Source organism: Adiantum capillus-veneris, chromosome 6 (assembly GCF_014529385.1).
Source record: "Adiantum capillus-veneris isolate H3 chromosome 6, ASM1452938v2, whole genome shotgun sequence".
In the NCBI taxonomy this organism is placed as follows: domain Eukaryota; kingdom Viridiplantae; phylum Streptophyta; class Polypodiopsida; order Polypodiales; family Pteridaceae; genus Adiantum; species Adiantum capillus-veneris.
This window is the reverse complement of record NC_140936.1, coordinates 157,371,616-157,390,112: the sequence shown is the minus strand read 5'-3', so window position 1 is coordinate 157,390,112 and position 18,497 is coordinate 157,371,616. Positions and strand designations below refer to the sequence as shown.

The 18,497-nt window shown below is 41.3% G+C and overlaps 1 protein-coding gene across 1 annotated transcript; it reads left to right on the top strand.

The window, feature by feature from the left end:
• The first annotated feature begins 2,879 nt into the window (after positions 1-2,879).
• On the top strand, positions 2,880-17,242 carry LOC147456570 (E3 ubiquitin-protein ligase ATL6-like). Its single transcript, XM_086515006.1, has 2 exons — positions 2,880-4,247; positions 16,587-17,242. Exon 1 carries the CDS (start codon positions 3,228-3,230, stop codon positions 4,245-4,247), a length of 1,020 nt encoding a protein of 339 aa, XP_086371132.1. The 5' UTR covers positions 2,880-3,227; the 3' UTR covers positions 16,587-17,242.
• The last annotated feature ends 1,255 nt before the right edge of the window (positions 17,243-18,497 follow it).

Here is an 18,497-nt window from a genome sequence, read left to right as displayed (position 1 = left end):
ACCTGTAGGAGAGCTTTGGTGTGAATCTAGCTCGCGTGAGAAAGGAAGGCTGAACTTTGAAGAGAAATTGCGGCGTTGTGTTCTTGGGCTGCAAGAGATGGCTCCGTGCAAATCGCCTTCATTGCGCTCGCGATTCGAGTGCAGAGTGCATTCAAATGCAAAGTCAGAACTGCGCCCAGGGGTGAAGTCCAAAAAGGGAACGCCATAGTTTGTGCCTTCCCGCCCTCAGTAACAGCTCCCTCAAAACGCGTTGTGAAGCTCGTGCATAGCAATGACAGTCCTTGCGTAAAGTCTCAGGCATCGATCATGCCAATGCGGAAGGCAAGCTACTCGCATGACGGCAACACTTCTCTCTCTCTCTCTCTCTCTCTCTCTCTCTCTCTCTCTCTCTCTCTCTCTCTCTCTCTCTCTCTTCTGTTGTGCTGTGTGGCCGGGGCAACAGGACACACTCGCCGGAGGAAGGAGCTATTGCCACGTAGTTGGGGGGAGGGCCGGAATCGCTCCCCCTTTATCTATTAGTATAGATGTATTCATCACCAGCACGTTTCTAGAACAACATTTGAATCCAGGGGCTCACAATTCCTTAAAACAATAGCGCATTCCTGAAGTGCCAAATAACTCTTAATATTGTGGCTCTTACTATCAAATGTCAATCATAAGATCCAAATCCTCGATGGACCTGGAGCCCATAGAAAGATCGCGCCTAAAGAAGGGAACTAATATCAAACTTTTTCACGCAAAGTCTTGGCCTCTCAAAGAAATGGTGGTTGGTTTCGTTTTTTAAAGGATAGGATTGCCCTCAAGGCTCTGTCTGAGCTTGAGTATGAGCTTGAGTAGTGGTGTATATTTCTATTCTTAATACTATCCACTCCCAATTGTGAGTTTTGCCCCAAAAAAAAAAAAAAAAAAAAAAGATTGCCCTCTAGTAACATGAGCTTCTTATTCTTAGAAAAATCGTTTCTAAGAGGCACTTGACTTGTAAGGAGATGTGGGTCCTTATGACTTTGATAAGGAAATGTGAAATGGAGTTTCCTTGTGAGGGTATGGATGAGCTAATTTTCTTGACTCCAACAACGGTATTGTGAGTACTAGTCTCCCCCTTCACCAAATGGTTTGGACTTTGTAACATCTCCCTGGGCATTTTTCTCTCAACAATGAGATTGTGAGTACAAGTCTCCACTTCACCACATGGTTTAAACTTTGCCACATCTGCTTTCTTGGAAGAGGCTTGTGCTCATTAGGGTGCTCTCCTCCTCTCTCTCTCTCTAAGTGAACACTGTGGTGTTGACCCTCTGTGGTGTTGACCCTCATAGCTCAAACACCCATCATCATTTACCTTGGATGTTTTTCTTCAAAGATTAGGTCTTCAAACACTCATAGTCACATGAACTACCCGTGCATATTGCGTGCTCGTAATAAGTGATCTCGCCTTAAACATAGACACGATCAAAATAGTATCAAATGATTAAATTTTTCCAAAAAAAAAGAACTATTCGCCATTTTTCCCAATCCAATTTCCCCAACGCACACGCATGCCCCTCTATAGAGTACACTGCCATCGAGTCTATATGCTACCAGAGAGGACAATGAGCATTCATGGGTGATTGCTTTTGCGTCTAGGGCATCCCATTGCCTCAACCTTGACCACCTTCAAGTGAAATCATGCCCTCTAGGTTTTCTTGTTTCTTCTTTGAGAGGTTATAAGAGCCTTTTCACATGAGAAAATTTACACTAAAAACTATTCGCTACAAAAAGGTTCTAATAATCCCCCGAGGAAGAAACAACAAGATCTAGAGGTCATGGTTTCACTTTAACATTTCAAGTGTTTCGTAACCTATTGGTGATCAAGGTTGGGCAACCTAGACACCAAAGGGATCACCCGTAAAAGCTCGTTGTCACTCTAAGAAAAGGTTCAAAACTCAATGGTAGTATACATTGCACAAGGACATGCCTCTGTGTGGTGCAACTTCACATCATAAACTCTTCCACAAGGGTGCAATGTTTGTAAGCGGTGCAGAGAGAGATTTGAGTTGAATGCTAGCAACACTTGGCACATTGGCGTCGTTGGCATGACAAAGGATGTAATCAAGAGTTACCACCAAAGCCGTCAAGAATCAAGATCTACTACAGATATTTGGCAGTCTAACCATCAGCTCGAACACAAAAGCAATTTTGAGGATAATTAGTGGCGTTGACAATGAGGATGAAATGCAACGTGTGAAGATGCTCTTAATCATATTGTGTACATGTGCCTTTCGTAATATCAACATTTTTGTGTTTACTTTTGATGTGTAACCGTGCAATCGAACAAAAGTAGACTTGCGAAAGAAGTAATCTTGGACAAAAATGTATTCTCCGATATGATACGACGCATCAAAAGTAAACATTTCCATGTTTACTTTTGATGTGTAACCACGTAGTCGGACAAAAGTAGCCTTGCAAAAGAAGTAATCTCGGGTATGGAAGTAATCTTTGCCAAGATATAAGACGCATGGTTCTTGTTAGGACAGAAGATTGATAAGAACCCTAGATCCCAACCTCGATGAAAAGAACTTTTTTTTTTGAGCCGTTGGAGGTCCGTGGGAACAAAGAAGAACTTGGAAGGGCTAATATAAGCCTATAGCAAGGCAGTGATTAATAAACTCGCAGATGCCGCCTCCCAATTATAAACAATCTCGTAATCTACTTTGAAAGAATCGCCACTTTGGCTGAAATTGGGGGAGAGAATGCTGACCAGCCAGCCCCTAAAAGGCTAAAAGGCGCAAAAAGTTGAAAGTCCAAAGCCTTGTGGCTTCTAGAAAGGCACTCACACTCATGTGCGCCTGCAAAAAAGAAGAAGAAGTGTTGTGTGCAAGCCTAAGGTTGTGAAAAGCCAAATATATAAATAATGCAAAGCATGTTTCAAGTGTTTCCGCTGGTTATGTCATCCTGGACGTTAGCTCCCTTTGTTGCCTAATTTAGCTCTTTTACAATGGACTCTGCAGAACTATGTATGTATGCAGCATTGTAGCGCTCGCTCTCTCTCTCTCTCTCTCTCTCTCTCTCTCTCTCACACACAAATATGCACACACAAGCTTCCTTCTGCAGAAAACCCACCATTTCCCTTTTGACAATCTGTACAATTAAGCTTCTCCTTCTGTGATTTTGCGCACACACACACACAGCTCTTTACTCTGCATAGAACCCCATCATCTTCTCCCTCATCACTCTGCACTCTCCAGCTTGGCATGTATGATTTGCAGCTCCATACCCGCAGACTCCTCCAGGAGACTGCTGCCTCCTCCCCTTTTAGCCCCAACGCAGAGGATGACAACCAAGATGTCAATGCCTTCGATGTCAATGCCCGCTTCAGCCCCTCCATGGCCATCATCCTCGTCATCCTCCTCACCGCCTTCTTCTTCATGGCCTTCTTCTCCATCTACGTCAAGCGCTGCTCCTCTCGCCAGACCGACGCCACCCGCACCCCCGCTGCTCTGCCGCATCCTTCTGATATTCCCTCACAGGGTGTCGACTCTGCCTTCCTCGAAACCCTCCCGCTTGTCGCCTACTCATCCTCCAAGAAGAAGGGCTCCAACATCGAGTGCGTGGTCTGCCTCACAGACTTCGAAGAGAGTGAGCCCCTCTGTCAATTACCTCGATGCAAACATGTGTTCCACAAGGACTGCATAGACATGTGGCTCTTCTCTCACACCACCTGCCCCTTGTGCCGCCGCAACGTCATATCCGACGGTAGTCGTTCATTCAGGTGGGGGGGTGGGGGGTCTGGGAGCCTCCGATTGTCAATAGGGCGAAGGGGAAGCAGGCGGGGGAGCGGGCGGGGATCGACAACGCCTTCTACTCCAGTCGAGGCCCAGGGGAGGCTTCCAGGCATGGGGGAGCATGCAAATTTCAACGGTATTGAGCGAGATCAACTGCGGAGGTCCTATTCCACAGGGCATTCTCTGGTAAAGCAGGCACAGAGTTCGGTGATGAGGGCAGGGATGGCGGAACATGGGGATTTGGAGGAGACGCAACCTGGTGGAGGGTGTTTCCCACTGACGCCACCGCCTGCATTTCAGCGGTCAAGGAGCTTTGCTGCATTAGGAGATGGAGCTGTCCCTTTGCAAATTGGCATAGGCGGCTGGATGAGGGAAGCAGGGGCTTCTTTAAAGCGGGCGTTGAGCTTGAAGAAGGTGAGCCCTGCTGGCACCTTTGGTGCCTCCTCCTCCTCCTCCACTGCCCCCTTCGACCGGCTCGGCCCTGCCTAGGTACGGGGCCCTTCTTGTTGTAGCCGCAAACTATACTAAATTGTGTTTAAGTTGGTGTAATTAGATTTTTGTAAGTATAACAGGATAATCTTTCTCTCTCTCTCTCTCTCTCTCTGCCCCCCCCCCCCCCCCCCCCCCCCCCCCTTTTTTTTTTAAAACATAAAACAAGGCCGTCACTAACGCGCAGAAGCACTGCCCGTTGTGTGTGTGTGTGTGTGTGTGTGTGTGTGAGAGAGAGAGAGAGAGAGAGAGAGAGATCCACAAAGCCTTTTTTACGCAAGCTATTTTTATTATGAAGCCTAAATATTGTGTACAAGATTTGATAGGCACCACGCCTATATCACTAGCTGCATGCAAGCAGGTAGTGCCAACAAAAAGTACGGTAGCACGTCTTAAGAGATCTATCCCGCCTAGTGCGTGGAGGGGCTCTATGCTCTCTAAGTTGGTCATTGTTTGTTCTCGTTGAGGATTTCCAACGCCTCCAACGGTTCGATGCATCCTCTGTAACCCCTGCAAAAGTTGGCTTAAAGTCTAAATTTTACACAGCGTCATCTACAACGCTACTCAGAATGGAAACCTCAAAATTGCACACCGATAGCATGGAGCCACCATGCAGCCACGTAAGTAGTGAAGTGCCCATGCAAGACTGTTTGGGACTGCTTCAAGCTCTTGTAGTGCATGATTGCATCAAAGAAGCCAGCCCCTACAAGCACTAGGGGGGACGGGGTTTTGAGTTCAACGAGTGCATGACACGTCCTTTGGACAGGGAGAGAGAGAGAGAGAGAGAGAGGGGGGAGAGAGGAATAAGTTCCACCAATGCATGACCCTTCCTTGAGAGAGAGAGAGAGACTACATGTGAGAAACAATGAGCTCCCAATTGTTTTTTGACGGCTCATCGTGGTTTAGTATATAGAAAGAGGCTCTTTGGATAGATCTTTGGTTGATGTCTCTTGGATTTGTTTCTACTCTCTCTCTCTCTCTCTACCCCTTATTCCTTCGAAAACACACACACACACAGAGCTCTTTGTTCGAAGGACAACGGGGTAGAGAGAGAGAGAGGGGGAGAGAGAGAGAGTCAGCAAGAGGAGTCCCTCACAAGAATAATCACGCTAGGGTTCCCTTCTTTGCCTTGGCTTCCACTCTCTCCTCCAATCCTTTTGCTAATGCCATTAGCAAGCTATTGCGATTCGCACTATTGTTGGGTTCAAATGACGCCAAAGGCAAAACTCATATTGAATTAAAACAAGTTGTTAGGCAAACGAGAGCCCAAGCTTTTTCTTGTTTTCAAGTTCAGAAGTTGAATCAAGGCTGTAGCGAATAGCTTGAGGGGGACATTTGAGCATAAATTCCCTCGACCATGTGTATGCCAACCTTTCACCCCCTTGCTCACGTAAAGAAGTGTTGTCTTTTTGGTTTGCGTCAAATGGTGGAGCCTTAGTGTTAACTAGCCTTTTGGGCTTAATTATGTGGAAGAATCTTTTTTTTTTGGGGTGAAATCGTGGTAATGGCTCTCCCATAATATATTCAATTCATCCCCAAGATTCCTTGGGATTCTCTATTACGCCCCTTATTAGAGATATAGTACTGTCACAAACGGGAGCGCATAACAATATAAAATATACTCGGATAAATAGAATTTATCACTTAATATTGAAGCCAAAGGATATGAGAGAAATAAATAGAGAGAGAGAGAGAGAGTGAGAAGATCGACACAGTATTGGGGACCAGAAGATGGGTTGGTCCCCCCCTTAAAGAGAATTCTCTATTAGGGAGAATCTTTTTACAAGCACAAGAACCTGAGAAAACCCCTCCGCTCTAATTTTATGACTCGATGGTCGTTCCTTCCCGTAAGGGAAATCCGAGAGAGGAGCTCTCAATCTTTTTTCCGTCTGTACTCGGAGTCGAGACTCCACATACAATTTTCGAATTTCGTTCTTGGAATTCCCAAGCGTAGTCCGAAACCTTCTCGTTTCTCCTTCGCGATGAAGTACCTACAAACACACACGCAAATACACGACAACAATTCGTATGGCGAATCCATAATAGATACATGTCGCTCTTGCGCGAGAAAAGCGACTTCCGTGCTTCTTAGTCTCGCGATCTCTCGCGTCTTCTGGCGGCAGAGTCTTCTCTTGTTAGCGTTGGTAACCTCCCTTCAGCGAGGGCATGTGGTGTTTTTATAGCTCCTTCACCACAGCACGAATAGCTGCTTGCGGACATTTTTATTTTTATTTTTGTTCTACCCGAAATAGGGAGAGAGAATTTGCTGGCTGGTTTTGTTGCTTTATTTTCTAAGTGGCTGCCCACTTATTAAGTGGACGGGCGGCATATTTTTAAAATTGGTCTGAACCTGCCCAAAAACTCAATAAAACCTTATAAGTTAAAATCAATGCTTTCACAGCACTTCCCAGGCATCCCTGGATGCAACCACATGCACGAATGCAATGCAAACATAGATTCCTCGCGGCACAGCGTCTGCTCTTCCCGAAAAACTAGTTAAAATATTCCGCTCTTTAAGAAAAGCTTCTCAGAACCCATCTTTATTCTTGTGCTTGCATCTTTACGCGTATTCCTCTTTCCAGTTCGGATTTCCTCTCAACTATGGATATCCCCTTTCTGATGCACCCGTCACCCACCTTGTGACGCATCAGGAATACCCATCACCTAGTCCTTTCCTACCGAACTTACGGTACAATCCCCTTCACGATGCTCTATGTCACCCATCCTATGACGCATCAGAGATGTCCGTTCCCGGATGGTGGGATACTTCTTCTCGATGCTCCCTGTCACCCATCCGATGTGACGCATCAGAAGTACCCGTTCTTGGTGGCCTTACAGATATTCCTGTTCACAGTGCTCCCGTCATTACTTTGAATGACGCACTAGGACCCTTTCAAAAAACGGTGACAGGTTTCGAACTCAAACCTTCGGGGAGTTGCTCTCCACAACAACTCCCGTAGCCACTCGAGCGCCTTCGTTCGGCTGCACCAACTTGCAACTCAAGCCATAAAAAAAACTATGCACTTGTCGCCCTACATAGGTAGTGAATGCTTGAGCGAGAGAAAGGCGTGCCATCTCCTGTGTGTGTGTGTGTGTGTGTGTGTGTGTGTGTGAGAGAGAGAGAGAGAGAGAGAGAGAGAGAGAGAGACCCTTTCATGCTCCTGGCCAATGAAATAACGCTGCAGTGCAGCGACACTAAGGAACAAACCATAAGGGTTCGTCTCACCACAGAGTAAGGTAGAGGTGAGAGCCACAAGAAAGAGAGAGAGAGAGAGAGAGAGAGAGAGAGAGAGTTATTGCTTGCTGCGTCACATGAGATCTTCCATTCTCTTCAAAAGGGATCTCGATTGATTCCTTTTTTTGTAGGATTTCTCCCAGCTAGTATCCCCTACTTCATCTCACTTACTTTTTACCAAACAAAAAGTTCTCCTCCAAAGATATTGTGAGTGCAAGCATTGAACTTATACATTTAATTGGGTCAAGACGAGGGTTAGTTGTGCAAGCTAAAAAAATGGAAACATGCACTAAGTTTGCCCAGGTGGTGTCGTGTACTCTAGTGGAAACAAACCATTGATTTACAGTTGGATAAGTAAACAAGGTGAGGAGGCACGAAGGCGTTAAGTTAAGGGGGGTTGAGATTTATGGAGAATAAGTTTAAATGAGTACCTTCAACCACATGGAATTTTTGTTGTGTTTTTATATAAAATTATATCTATTATATATGCATAATCACAAATGATTTATATATTTGTAAAGACTCTACTTATATAATAAAGTGAAACGTGCACATTGCACATTATTATTTGAAAACAAAATAAAAACATCCATTATATATATATATATATATATATATATATATATATATATATATATATATATATATACGTCCATTATAAATACATAATTAAGAATGGTTTATATATTAAAAAAGACTCCACTTAAATAATAAGGTAAAGAGTGCACATTGCACATTATCATTTGAAAACAAAACAAAATGACAAGAAAATATAATGAACATTGGATTGTTAAGGCTACACAAGTCATCCATAAACCTAAATGAATGATGAAAGTGTGTGAGTGACAAAGTATTGGCTGGGTTAACATTTTTAAGAGCCATTGGTATTCGAAGTGACAAAGATAGAGATTACACATAATCAAAGAGCACGAAAATCCCATTGGGATCCCTAAGATTTGCTTTTAGTAGGTAGCACCCACTTGGATACAACTATTGTTAAGGAGCCAAGAGACATATTTATATAAATCATCTTCTCTAAAGATGAAAAGATTAAAAAAAGAATAATGCTTTCATTAAAAAAAGATTTAATAAGTATAGAAAATAATAAAATAAATTAATGAAATATTTTTTTGTGAAGTCCCTAAATAAAAGGACTCAAAAATCAAAACATTAACAAAAAAAATATTGAATCAATACTTAACATCATGGATCAAACTCTTATAAATACACTCTTTAATCCCTTGTTCTCTAAAGCCTTTTTCAACATGCCAAAACAAAGTGAAGAGTGGGGGAGGGCCTCCTAAGTTAGGGGCCAATGAGATTTATGGAAAGTAAGTTTAAATGAGTGCCTACAATTACATGAAATTTTTATTGTGTTTTAATATAAATATTTATTATTCATTATACAAATGGTTTATATATTAGAAAAGGTCTCACTTAAATAATAAGGTGAAAGATGCACATTGCACATTATCATTTAAAAACAAAATAAAATGAAAAAATATACATATTATATTATTCATTATGCATACACAAGTTAGATTCACAAGAGTCGATGGCAAAAACCTCGTACTCTTTCTTCCACCTCTCTCTCTCTTTAAGGTCTCTTGGGATAGTTTCCTACGATGTTAAAATTCTCTTCTTCTTCTTCTTTATTCACAAGGGACAGAGGTAGCTCTATAAATTTATTATGTACGATTTTGACGTCCAATGAGCTGTAGTGTAGTGGTAGTGTTAAGTACATAGCTGTTGGATTCAATTGTTTCATTCTGAAAAGTGGAAGGTAGAATTGCTCTTCTGAGGGGAGAAAGGTTTGCTAAAATAAATTTGGGTCCACAGAAGTGTCATTTCCTTTTGTGCCAATGGACAGTCTCCATGGTGAAGGCACATTCTTTTTTGAATGTCTTTCATCGGCTCTTGTAAACCCAACCATAATCTCGAAAGGTTTATATATTAGAAAAAGCTCCACTTAAATAATAAGATGAAAGGTACACATACATATTGTTACTTGAAAACAAAATAAAATTAAAAAATAATAATAAAGCAATAAAATAATAAAGCACATAAAAATGTAATGCCAAGGGCAAAACCAAGGGAGGTCAAGGATCGGGCCAAGGGCGGGCTCCTAATGGAGAAGGGATCCTAGGCCAAGAGGGCCATAAAGGGAGGTTTGGGCGGAGCATCTAGTACAACAATTCCAAGGTCTCTCACACTAGCATCAGAGCTCAGGGGGAGGGGATCTATGGAGGAGGGGAAAGATGGCCTTGCATGGTGTTCCATGGCCTTGCATGGCGCTCTCTCTCTCTCTCTCTCTCTCTCTCTCTCTCTCTCTCTCTCTCTCTCTCTCTCTCTCTCTCTCTAAGTGTGGGCATGAAGGCTTAGCCCGAGGACGAGGACGATAGCATCGGCAAGCAACGTGTGCAGGGCCGCTTGCAGCAAGGAGGGAGCAAGCTCGACCTCCAACAAACCGTGCATGCTCCAGCTTGATGGCATCGCATTGCAAAGGGAAGGAGATCTCGTCACGGCAGCATCGATCGAGAAGCAACACAGAAGCTGCAGTCTTCTTTTCAATGAGTTTTCTAAGACATCACTGGAGAAAGGCTTCGTCTACAAATCCTCGGGATAACAGTAATCAAGCCAAGCAGCTGTTTCCAAAGTTTGAAATATGCGAATAGCATACGAACTTGGGGAAACTTGCCAAGATGTCCGTAGGTTTTTACATTACAAGACGGTGTATATGATACATATGCTAACTGAATCGAGCAGTACATATGGCTATGAGCCAAATTCGAGCAAGCTTCTTACTTATGGCTTACCAGATTCCTGCTCACAAGTGGGCGACAAGGTTAGTAAATTTCAAGTTATGCTTGTCTCTTATGTAATTTAACCTTTTATTTGAAAAAGATTTTTCAACCTTGCAAATCAAAGTGATTTGTCAGTTCTCTGACGTGCCAAAGTTTTATTGATTGACTTAAGATCAAAGATGATGGCACTGTCATTGACGCCAAGGGCTTATTATTCTATTTTTTTACTGTACGATGGACGTACGACACCCATCATTTCATACGCTTCCACTAAAGCACTAGCTACTCTATCAAGGATGAGCTTAGTTGTTGATGTTTTAAAACAATTTCTTTCTATGTTTATTCACAGGCAAAGTGCCATATATATGCACCCTGATACAATCACGATAACATACAAGGTAAGTGGGTCAAGATGTGACTTATAGTACCTCTTTCTACGAGAGTGTGGTACAAGTACATTGTTGTACGCTTATAGGATAAGCTACCACACAACCATTGTTTGCATAGAGACATATACAAGGGGCATTCAATACAATAGAATAAGGGATTTTCCTCAGTCCAGCTCTCTCTCTCTCTCTCTCTCTCTCTCTCTCTCTCTCTCTCTCTCTCTCTCTCTCTCTCTCCAACTTCTCTACGAGAAAGGTGAAAGTAGGCATGATTTCATTGAAATCTTTCTATGTCAATACGGTAACAGGAAAGGCTAAGAGCCATCTATTGCCACTTATTTTGGGATGGCTAAGAGCCACCTGTTTGTAATCCATTAGTGATTGCTTTCAAGATCGAACAATTCTATTGAGTTGAGTACCTATTGATTCTAAGGATAAGCAAGAGTCTTGCTATTAGCAATTTTTTGGGCATTATTTAAGCACTACACACTTTATGTGTGAAGACCTAGTTGAGTTTTTGAACATCTTAAACTCGTAAGGGCTTATCTCTACCAAGATGTATAGACGAAGCCAGCATTTCAAACAGCACGGCTGTTCACAAAAACCCAAGATTATGGATTTTTGGGTTTGGAAAAGATCTATTTGTGCATATGCTTCCAACTTTAGTGGATCTTTTATTTTATCTATAGCACTAAGAGTGTCTATATGAGTACAATTTTGGGGTAAGACCTAGCTCGTGATTACTAAATCACTTATTAAGTGTTGATGGTCAATTGTTGGAACCTGCTCTTGCACTCTCAAGGAAAGAAGTCCACAAGCTGCCAAGGGATAGTGGACAATTTCAACTTCCAAAGTTGACTTCAATTACTATTGGTGAGCAATTTCCCTACAAAGTCTAACCAAGGGGTTTGACAATGTAGGTATTAACCAAGGGGTTTGGATTGCAAAGGTAACATTCAAAGTTATATGTGCAATACTACTTGAATTTCACTGATTTTCAATTAGTGTTCCTAGGCCTTTGCAGGCAGGAAATTTGGGCAAGTGACTTTGACTACAAGTAAAAGGGGTAGTGGACAATTTCAACTTTCAAAGTTGACTTCAATTACTATTGGTGAGCAATTTCCCTGCAAAGTCTAACTAAGGGGTTTGACAATGTAGATATTAACCAAGGGGTTTGGATTGCAAAGGTAACACCCAAAGTTATATGTGCAATACTACTTGAATTTCAATGATTTTCAATTAGTGTTCCTAGGCCTTTGCAGGCAGGAAATTTGGACATGTGACTTTGACTACAGGTAAGTGAACACTATGAGTCAACCTCTAGGTACAAATCTGATTTGGTTTTGTTTCTTTTTTTAATATATTTTTGTTTACTTTTTCAAGTAGGATGCACAAACTTCTATGTTTTCATTCATTTTTGTTCTTAAGAGAGATGGCAAGGTCATGTAAGAGCCAAGAAATTTGGGGTATAGTGTCCAAAGTAAGTTTCTGCATTGCACAATTATTGACCCACTTGTAGGGTTTGTTTTGGCACATGTTGTCGCATAGGATACAAAATGGTCTAAGAACTCAAGGAGTTCAATTTAGCTAGTGTGGAGTAAGGATAAGGAGGGTCCCTCTCACTCACTTTGCGAAGTGTTTATAGCTACCTCCGCACACAAGTACATCTCGTACATGAAGGATGTTCTTTTTTCAGACATCCTTACATGAGACATATTCCACATGTGGAGAATATGAGTCTTTGAGACTGCATTGGCGTCCATTATTTCAATTATGTGTCACGACAAAGTCCCTAGTGCTGGTCGAATCCGTTTATAAGACGTTTTCAGCACATTGTATCAAGAACAATTTCAGTGGCCGAGAATTGTCAGGTATTGAGAACAGCTTGTTAAGGTTACAAGTGATACTAAACAACATTAACGAATGGTTGTTTAGGCATATCTCAAGGGTATGTGTTGTTAATGAAAAAGTTTACCTAGAAGTGACTTATATTTCACCTTCTATTATGGTTCAATCGTGTCAGCAAGGCTTGCAAATGATTGCAATAGAAAGTATTTAGTTTCTTTTAAGGACTATTTACACTCCTTTTTCATGTGTGCTAGGAGCATCACATTCGCCATAAGTATTGGCAAGGATGATCATGGATATACACGTTCGGATCTGTTTTTGCTAAATGCATGCACACTAGGTGTTATGGGCCCTAGTGTTTAGCAAAGGCTGATTTGGAGCGGCATGCGTATTCATCAAATTTGTTGCTTATGAAGCATTTTTCACTCTATGTGCAATATCTCTATGAGATTACTTTGGATCTACCAATCACCAATAGAAGTCATGGCTCCGTTTGGGTGATGGTGGATCTTTCAAGTTAACAAAGATGGTTATTTAGGACATTGTTGATTCCTCAGCAATGTTGTACGACATTGTGATCCCCATTACCCGTCATTTTAGGTGACTATCTGTAAGCCATGGAAAACACACCTCAGTATTGTCAATTATCCAAAGAGGATAGGCAGATTACAAGTGTAATCTTGTGCTAAAGAATATGCAAAGAGCGTACGTTAGCACCAAGCAATCCAATTAGCAAGCATTATCGCTCTAGTTGGAGTTTGTTTACCATAAGGTAAAGCATGTTTGTGAGTTGGTTTAGTCTCTTCATGTTTAAGTAAGGTTTTTAACCTTGAACACGAGTTATGGTGGGGTTGTTTACTGATACAAGAAGATAACAAGTCAAGGACTTACTCTTGACTGATGATACGTCAACAAGTTACTTTCATGGAAAGTGAAGAGAGGTACTCTTTCTGGTACATCGTAATTGTGCTAACTCGTTTGGCATACTCAAGTGAGTTCTAAATGGACTTTACACACAATGTTGGTTATGGGTCAGTTACTCAAGGCGGTTGCAAAAGGACAACAATGTCAAAAATCAAGACGTTACTCTTGGTTTCATTCAATCTCCTACTGCATTGGTGTTCAAGTCCAACAGACAGTTGGATCCTTGAAGGATGCCACTGTGGAAAACATTAGTGTTCTTAGAAGATACAACCACTTTTGTTTTTGAGGATGAAAACGCTTCTCCAAGGGGGGAGTAATGTAATGCGAAGGGCAAACTCAAGGGAGGTCAAGGACTGACCGACTGCCAGTGGAGAAGGGATCCTAGGCCAAGAGGGCCATAAAGGGAGGTTGGGCAGAGGATCTAGTACGGCAGTTCGAGGGTCTCTCACAAAAAACTAAAACAAAAGAATATATTAATTCTTTCATTAAGAAAGATAGATTTAATAAGCCTAGAGAATAATAAATCAATTTCATAAAATTAATCTTTGTGAAATCTTTAAATAAAAGGACTCTTTACAAGTGAGAAAATATAAAAAAAATATTGAATTGATACTTCACATTATGGATCAAACTCCTATGAATACTTTTTAATCTTCTGTTCTTAAAGTCTTTTTCATCATGACGAAAAAAAATGTAAGTAGCTTTGGGAAATAGCATTGGAAAGGAAATGTTTTCTTTTTCTTCAATTTTTAAAGGGACACATGTCAAGCAAACAAATTTGAACGACCTTCACCCATATGGATACTAAGGCCTTTAGTGGGCCAAAAATGGGCTCTATTACTTATGAATTGTAGATCCCCTCCCCCCACTTTTGGAAATGTTGTTCCATTAAGGCACATTTAGTGGGCCAAAAATGGGCTCTATTACTTATGAATTGTAGATCCCCTCCCCCCACTTTTGGAAATGTTGTTCCACTAAGGCACATGAAGTGTTCAAGGCTCATTGTACATTCTTTGCTGACTTAATATAACATTCTCTATTGACAATTGTATGTCCCAAAAAAAAATTGAGTGAGTTAATATACTTACTTTTTTTTTTCAAAACTCACAATTTGCAAGTGAATTGTATTAATCATAGCGACAAGATTACAAAACAACCTCAAACTCAAGCCAAGCCTTGAGATGCTGAAGATTACAAATTGAATATCTACAGCCTCTCACCCAGGCTAATCATAATCGGCTTTACAAAGTAGGTGAACTATAGTTCAATGCTTTTACTTATCGTCGCAGGTAGACAATACGACATGGGTAGCCCTAGACCAATCTCCTGAGTCTTGCTTGCTTCTGAGCGTATAGATCATCACTCTGATGTCTTCTATAATTTTTGAGAAGCTTGCTTCATCAAGATCTCCTTCAAGCACACGGTAGTTCCTCGCCTGCCATATATGGTGAAAGGAGAAGTACCTGACAGTTTGAGTACAGATAAGAAGAGGAGGACATCCCATCTTTCTTTGATTGCCTCGCATTCCATGAATAGGTGGGCTGGACCTTCACTAGCAATCCTGCACTCCAAGCATCAATCGAACCCAGTTTCTCTTTCCTGGATTCTTATGCTCGTCGGTAGGGCACCCCCCATCACCTTCCACAAAAATATCTTCATAAAATGCGGCCACTTTGGCTTCCAAATGTTCTCCATGACTTCCTCCCACCGTTGTTCGGGCCATTGTCTCTTTCATAATTTGTTGAGGGGGCTAGACCAATTATTCCCGTGCATCAATGCATGATATTTTATTTTATATACATAGAGATAGACATGAACTTAAATTAATCAGTTCAAAAGACCCCGCCCCGCCCCGCCCTCCCCCCCTCTCTTTCATGTGTGTCTTTGGGCCTCCCCTCCACCTCGCCAACATGCCTCCATCCCTACAACAGGCTGCACATTGCCCCCCCTCCCCGTTCCATGTTTGTCTCCTTGCCAACATGCCTCTATCCCTACACCAGGCTGCACATTGCCCCCTCCCTCCTCCTCCTCCATACGTCCCCTCTTTAAGAACCCCCCGCTACCTCCCGCCTATAGCAGCCCTCTCACTCTACATACGAGATATCGAGATAGAGGAGACGAATACAAAGACATGCTCATACTCTAATGAGTGTTCTCCATCCTTATGGAAAAAAACCCTTAAAGGTTATGATAGCTACATAGTTGTCTATGGAGCATGGTCATTGCAGACATTCTTTAATAAATACAATATTGACATGTATATGAAAATGTAGAATTTATGTTTAAAAAAAAGGGTACGTACTATTATGTAGTTTAAAATTTTATCAGTACAAAGATACATACCTTATGTGTATTGAATCCATACCATATCTTATGTATCTTTCCACCTCTTTTTTTCGGGGGTCGGGGGGGGGGGGGGGGATATATGGTGGTCAGAGCCCTTTGTGATTTCTTGCTTTCCATAGAGCATGAAAGGCCCACATTGTTACTTTTGCCAATGTCTTCGCCCGAACAAGCTTGAGTTCAAGACTGGCAAATGGATCTCTCTCTCTCTCTCTCTCTCTCTCCCCTCAATCTCCCTATTTTCTTATAGTGTCGTGTTTTCAAAGCTAAGTGGTCAAGGCTAAGGCTAAGAGTTGTGAGCTATTGTACAAGGTCATATAAATTATGGTACTCTCTGCACATGATCATGCAAACCACTCCCACAATGGTTGGAATGTTCTATTTTAATTGGATGTATTCTCTAGAGTGAGTAAAATTGCTTTCAAGGGACTACATTAGAACTAGAGGGATAATATTAGAGAGCATTGTGTGCCAAAATAGAGAAAGAGGAAAGATTGAATATTACAAAAGGAAGGGAAATAAAGGTAGGGACTATAAACAGGCTATACATATAGAAGGAACTAGGTCCCAAAGTGTCAAGTTATGCAAGAAAAACTATGGAGCAGAAAAGGTTGGATGATATGACTCTCTTTATGCAAAAGCTTTCCCTTGCACATGATCTCAAATGTAAATTAAACCGCCTAACTTTCAAATAACAAAAAGTAGCATTGAAATCCTTGTAGTTTGTTAGTGTTATTCTTACTCAAGGATTGCTTCAAAACAATGAACAATTAAACAGAAATTTTTATAATTTTGGCAGATAATGCTAGCTTGAAGTGGATTGCTATGTACAAATCAACTCTAACTAGGTGCAAAAACAACTTGAGAACCATGAGCTTCACTGGGAAGACGGCCGGCCGGGATGCTACTTCTAATTTATGTTCCATTTGATTCTTTTTAGCATTACATGCTTGAGCGTGTTTTTGCTAGCAACACCTTGTAACAAAAAGGGAGAAGTCCACATGTGAAGTCCGACGTCCGAATGACAATCTGGAAATCAAGTTGGGCATGCAAGCCTTGATTGATTGGCTTTCAACTTTTGCTCTTGAGTTAGAGCCAACCTCTCAAGTTTAGTTTGTCTTTCAGCTCTGAACTTCTTCGACTTTATTTGCATCTCCTCTTAAGAAAACGGGATTCACGTTCTAACATGATTTCTTGACATAGGCAAGGAATAAGGTATTCCCATCTTGGCAATGGTTTCAGAGTGAGAGTGGTTGTTGCGAGGATGGGCCATGCATTGAGCATGCAGAGATGCTACTCTATTGGGTTAAAGACATATTCCTTCAGTTTGATGTTAATAAAAGAAGGATGCATAGACAACGGGTGACTTCTCGGGTGGTAAATTACTTGCAAATTGTGGTGTATGGTAGTTTTATGAATCTAGCCTTCTAATTGAAACCATATACATTACCAGCATGTCTATGTCTATTCTCTTGAATGCAAAAATGTTAGTGTTACATAATCATGTTGGTGGCAAATCACTAGCAATTTACTAAAAATATGCAAGAATATTTTGCAGAAGTGTCCCAAATAATTTTTTTTAGACACTAGAAACAAAGTTTACACATAATTGGGGAATCCTTTTTAACTTAAGTACTTCTACACAAGATAATCTGTGTTTAAGGATTTTCAAAGAGGTTTTATTTGGACACATTCGCGAGAAAGTCTGAAGGCCTTTCCATCACTTCTAGGGTAAAGGTGCCACTAACGGGCAGAGGTCCAAAACAAGGCCACCTTAAAATTAAATGGAAAATATCACCAAAATCTATGGGAATTATGATTTGGGATGGCATTGGGAATGTAATTGAGATCATTCAATATTGAGTGTCTCTCTATTGGCGCCCATGTTTTAAGTGGCCCTCTATTGGCTCCTTTACCCTACGACTAAGAGGATTATGGAGCCCCAAAACAATAGAAACTAATGTGTCTAACATTGTAATGAGTACGCCATACTAGTTTCATGCGAGAAGGTGGAGAATGGCTAAATTGATGCTAAATTGGAATGCACACAATCACATAGATGGCTTTAAGTCAAACCATAATTCTTGGAAATAAGGTATATCCCATTTTCTACAGAATTTTGTAAACAATGGTGGTGAAGCATGTACATTCTTTAAATGGAATCACATATTGTTGCATATTAAACGCATGTGGCATCATGTAAGGCATTGACCTGATAGGTGATGAATACTCCGTGGTTGTTAGAAAGGAACATCGTGCAAGGAAATGCTTTCATAAAATGTATGAAAATTGTGGTGTATTTTGAAAGTACAAGAAGCTCCTAAAGAGCTTTCTATTTTAGAGGTCACCTTAGATCTAAGACTACATTTAATGTAGGATATGTCCAACATGGACAAGTCTAGGAAGCTCGTTGCTATGTTTAGCAAATGTGGAGCCAAGGCTTCTCTCCAAATGCAATCACCTACGCTTGCATTTTGAAAGCATGTGTGTGAATCTTTCACCGAGGCAAACAAATTAATGATCGGCTAGCTAGTTTGAGGCTTTGCAATAGATTTTCTTTGCTTTTGTTTGATAAAACATATGCTAGGCCAAAATGCCATGTAATTTTGAAAGCTCAAGAAGTGTTGGAATAACCTTCTTATACAAAATTTCGAGTGAGGCTTTCTCTGTAGAATCAAACGCCTAATTATGCGGCATGTGGCATTGTTGA

Excerpts from the sequence above, each read along its gene's own strand:
- LOC147456570 (XM_086515006.1), top strand. The coding sequence starts at position 3,228 with ATGTATGATTTGCAGCTCCATACCCGCAGACTCCTCCAGGAGACTGCT.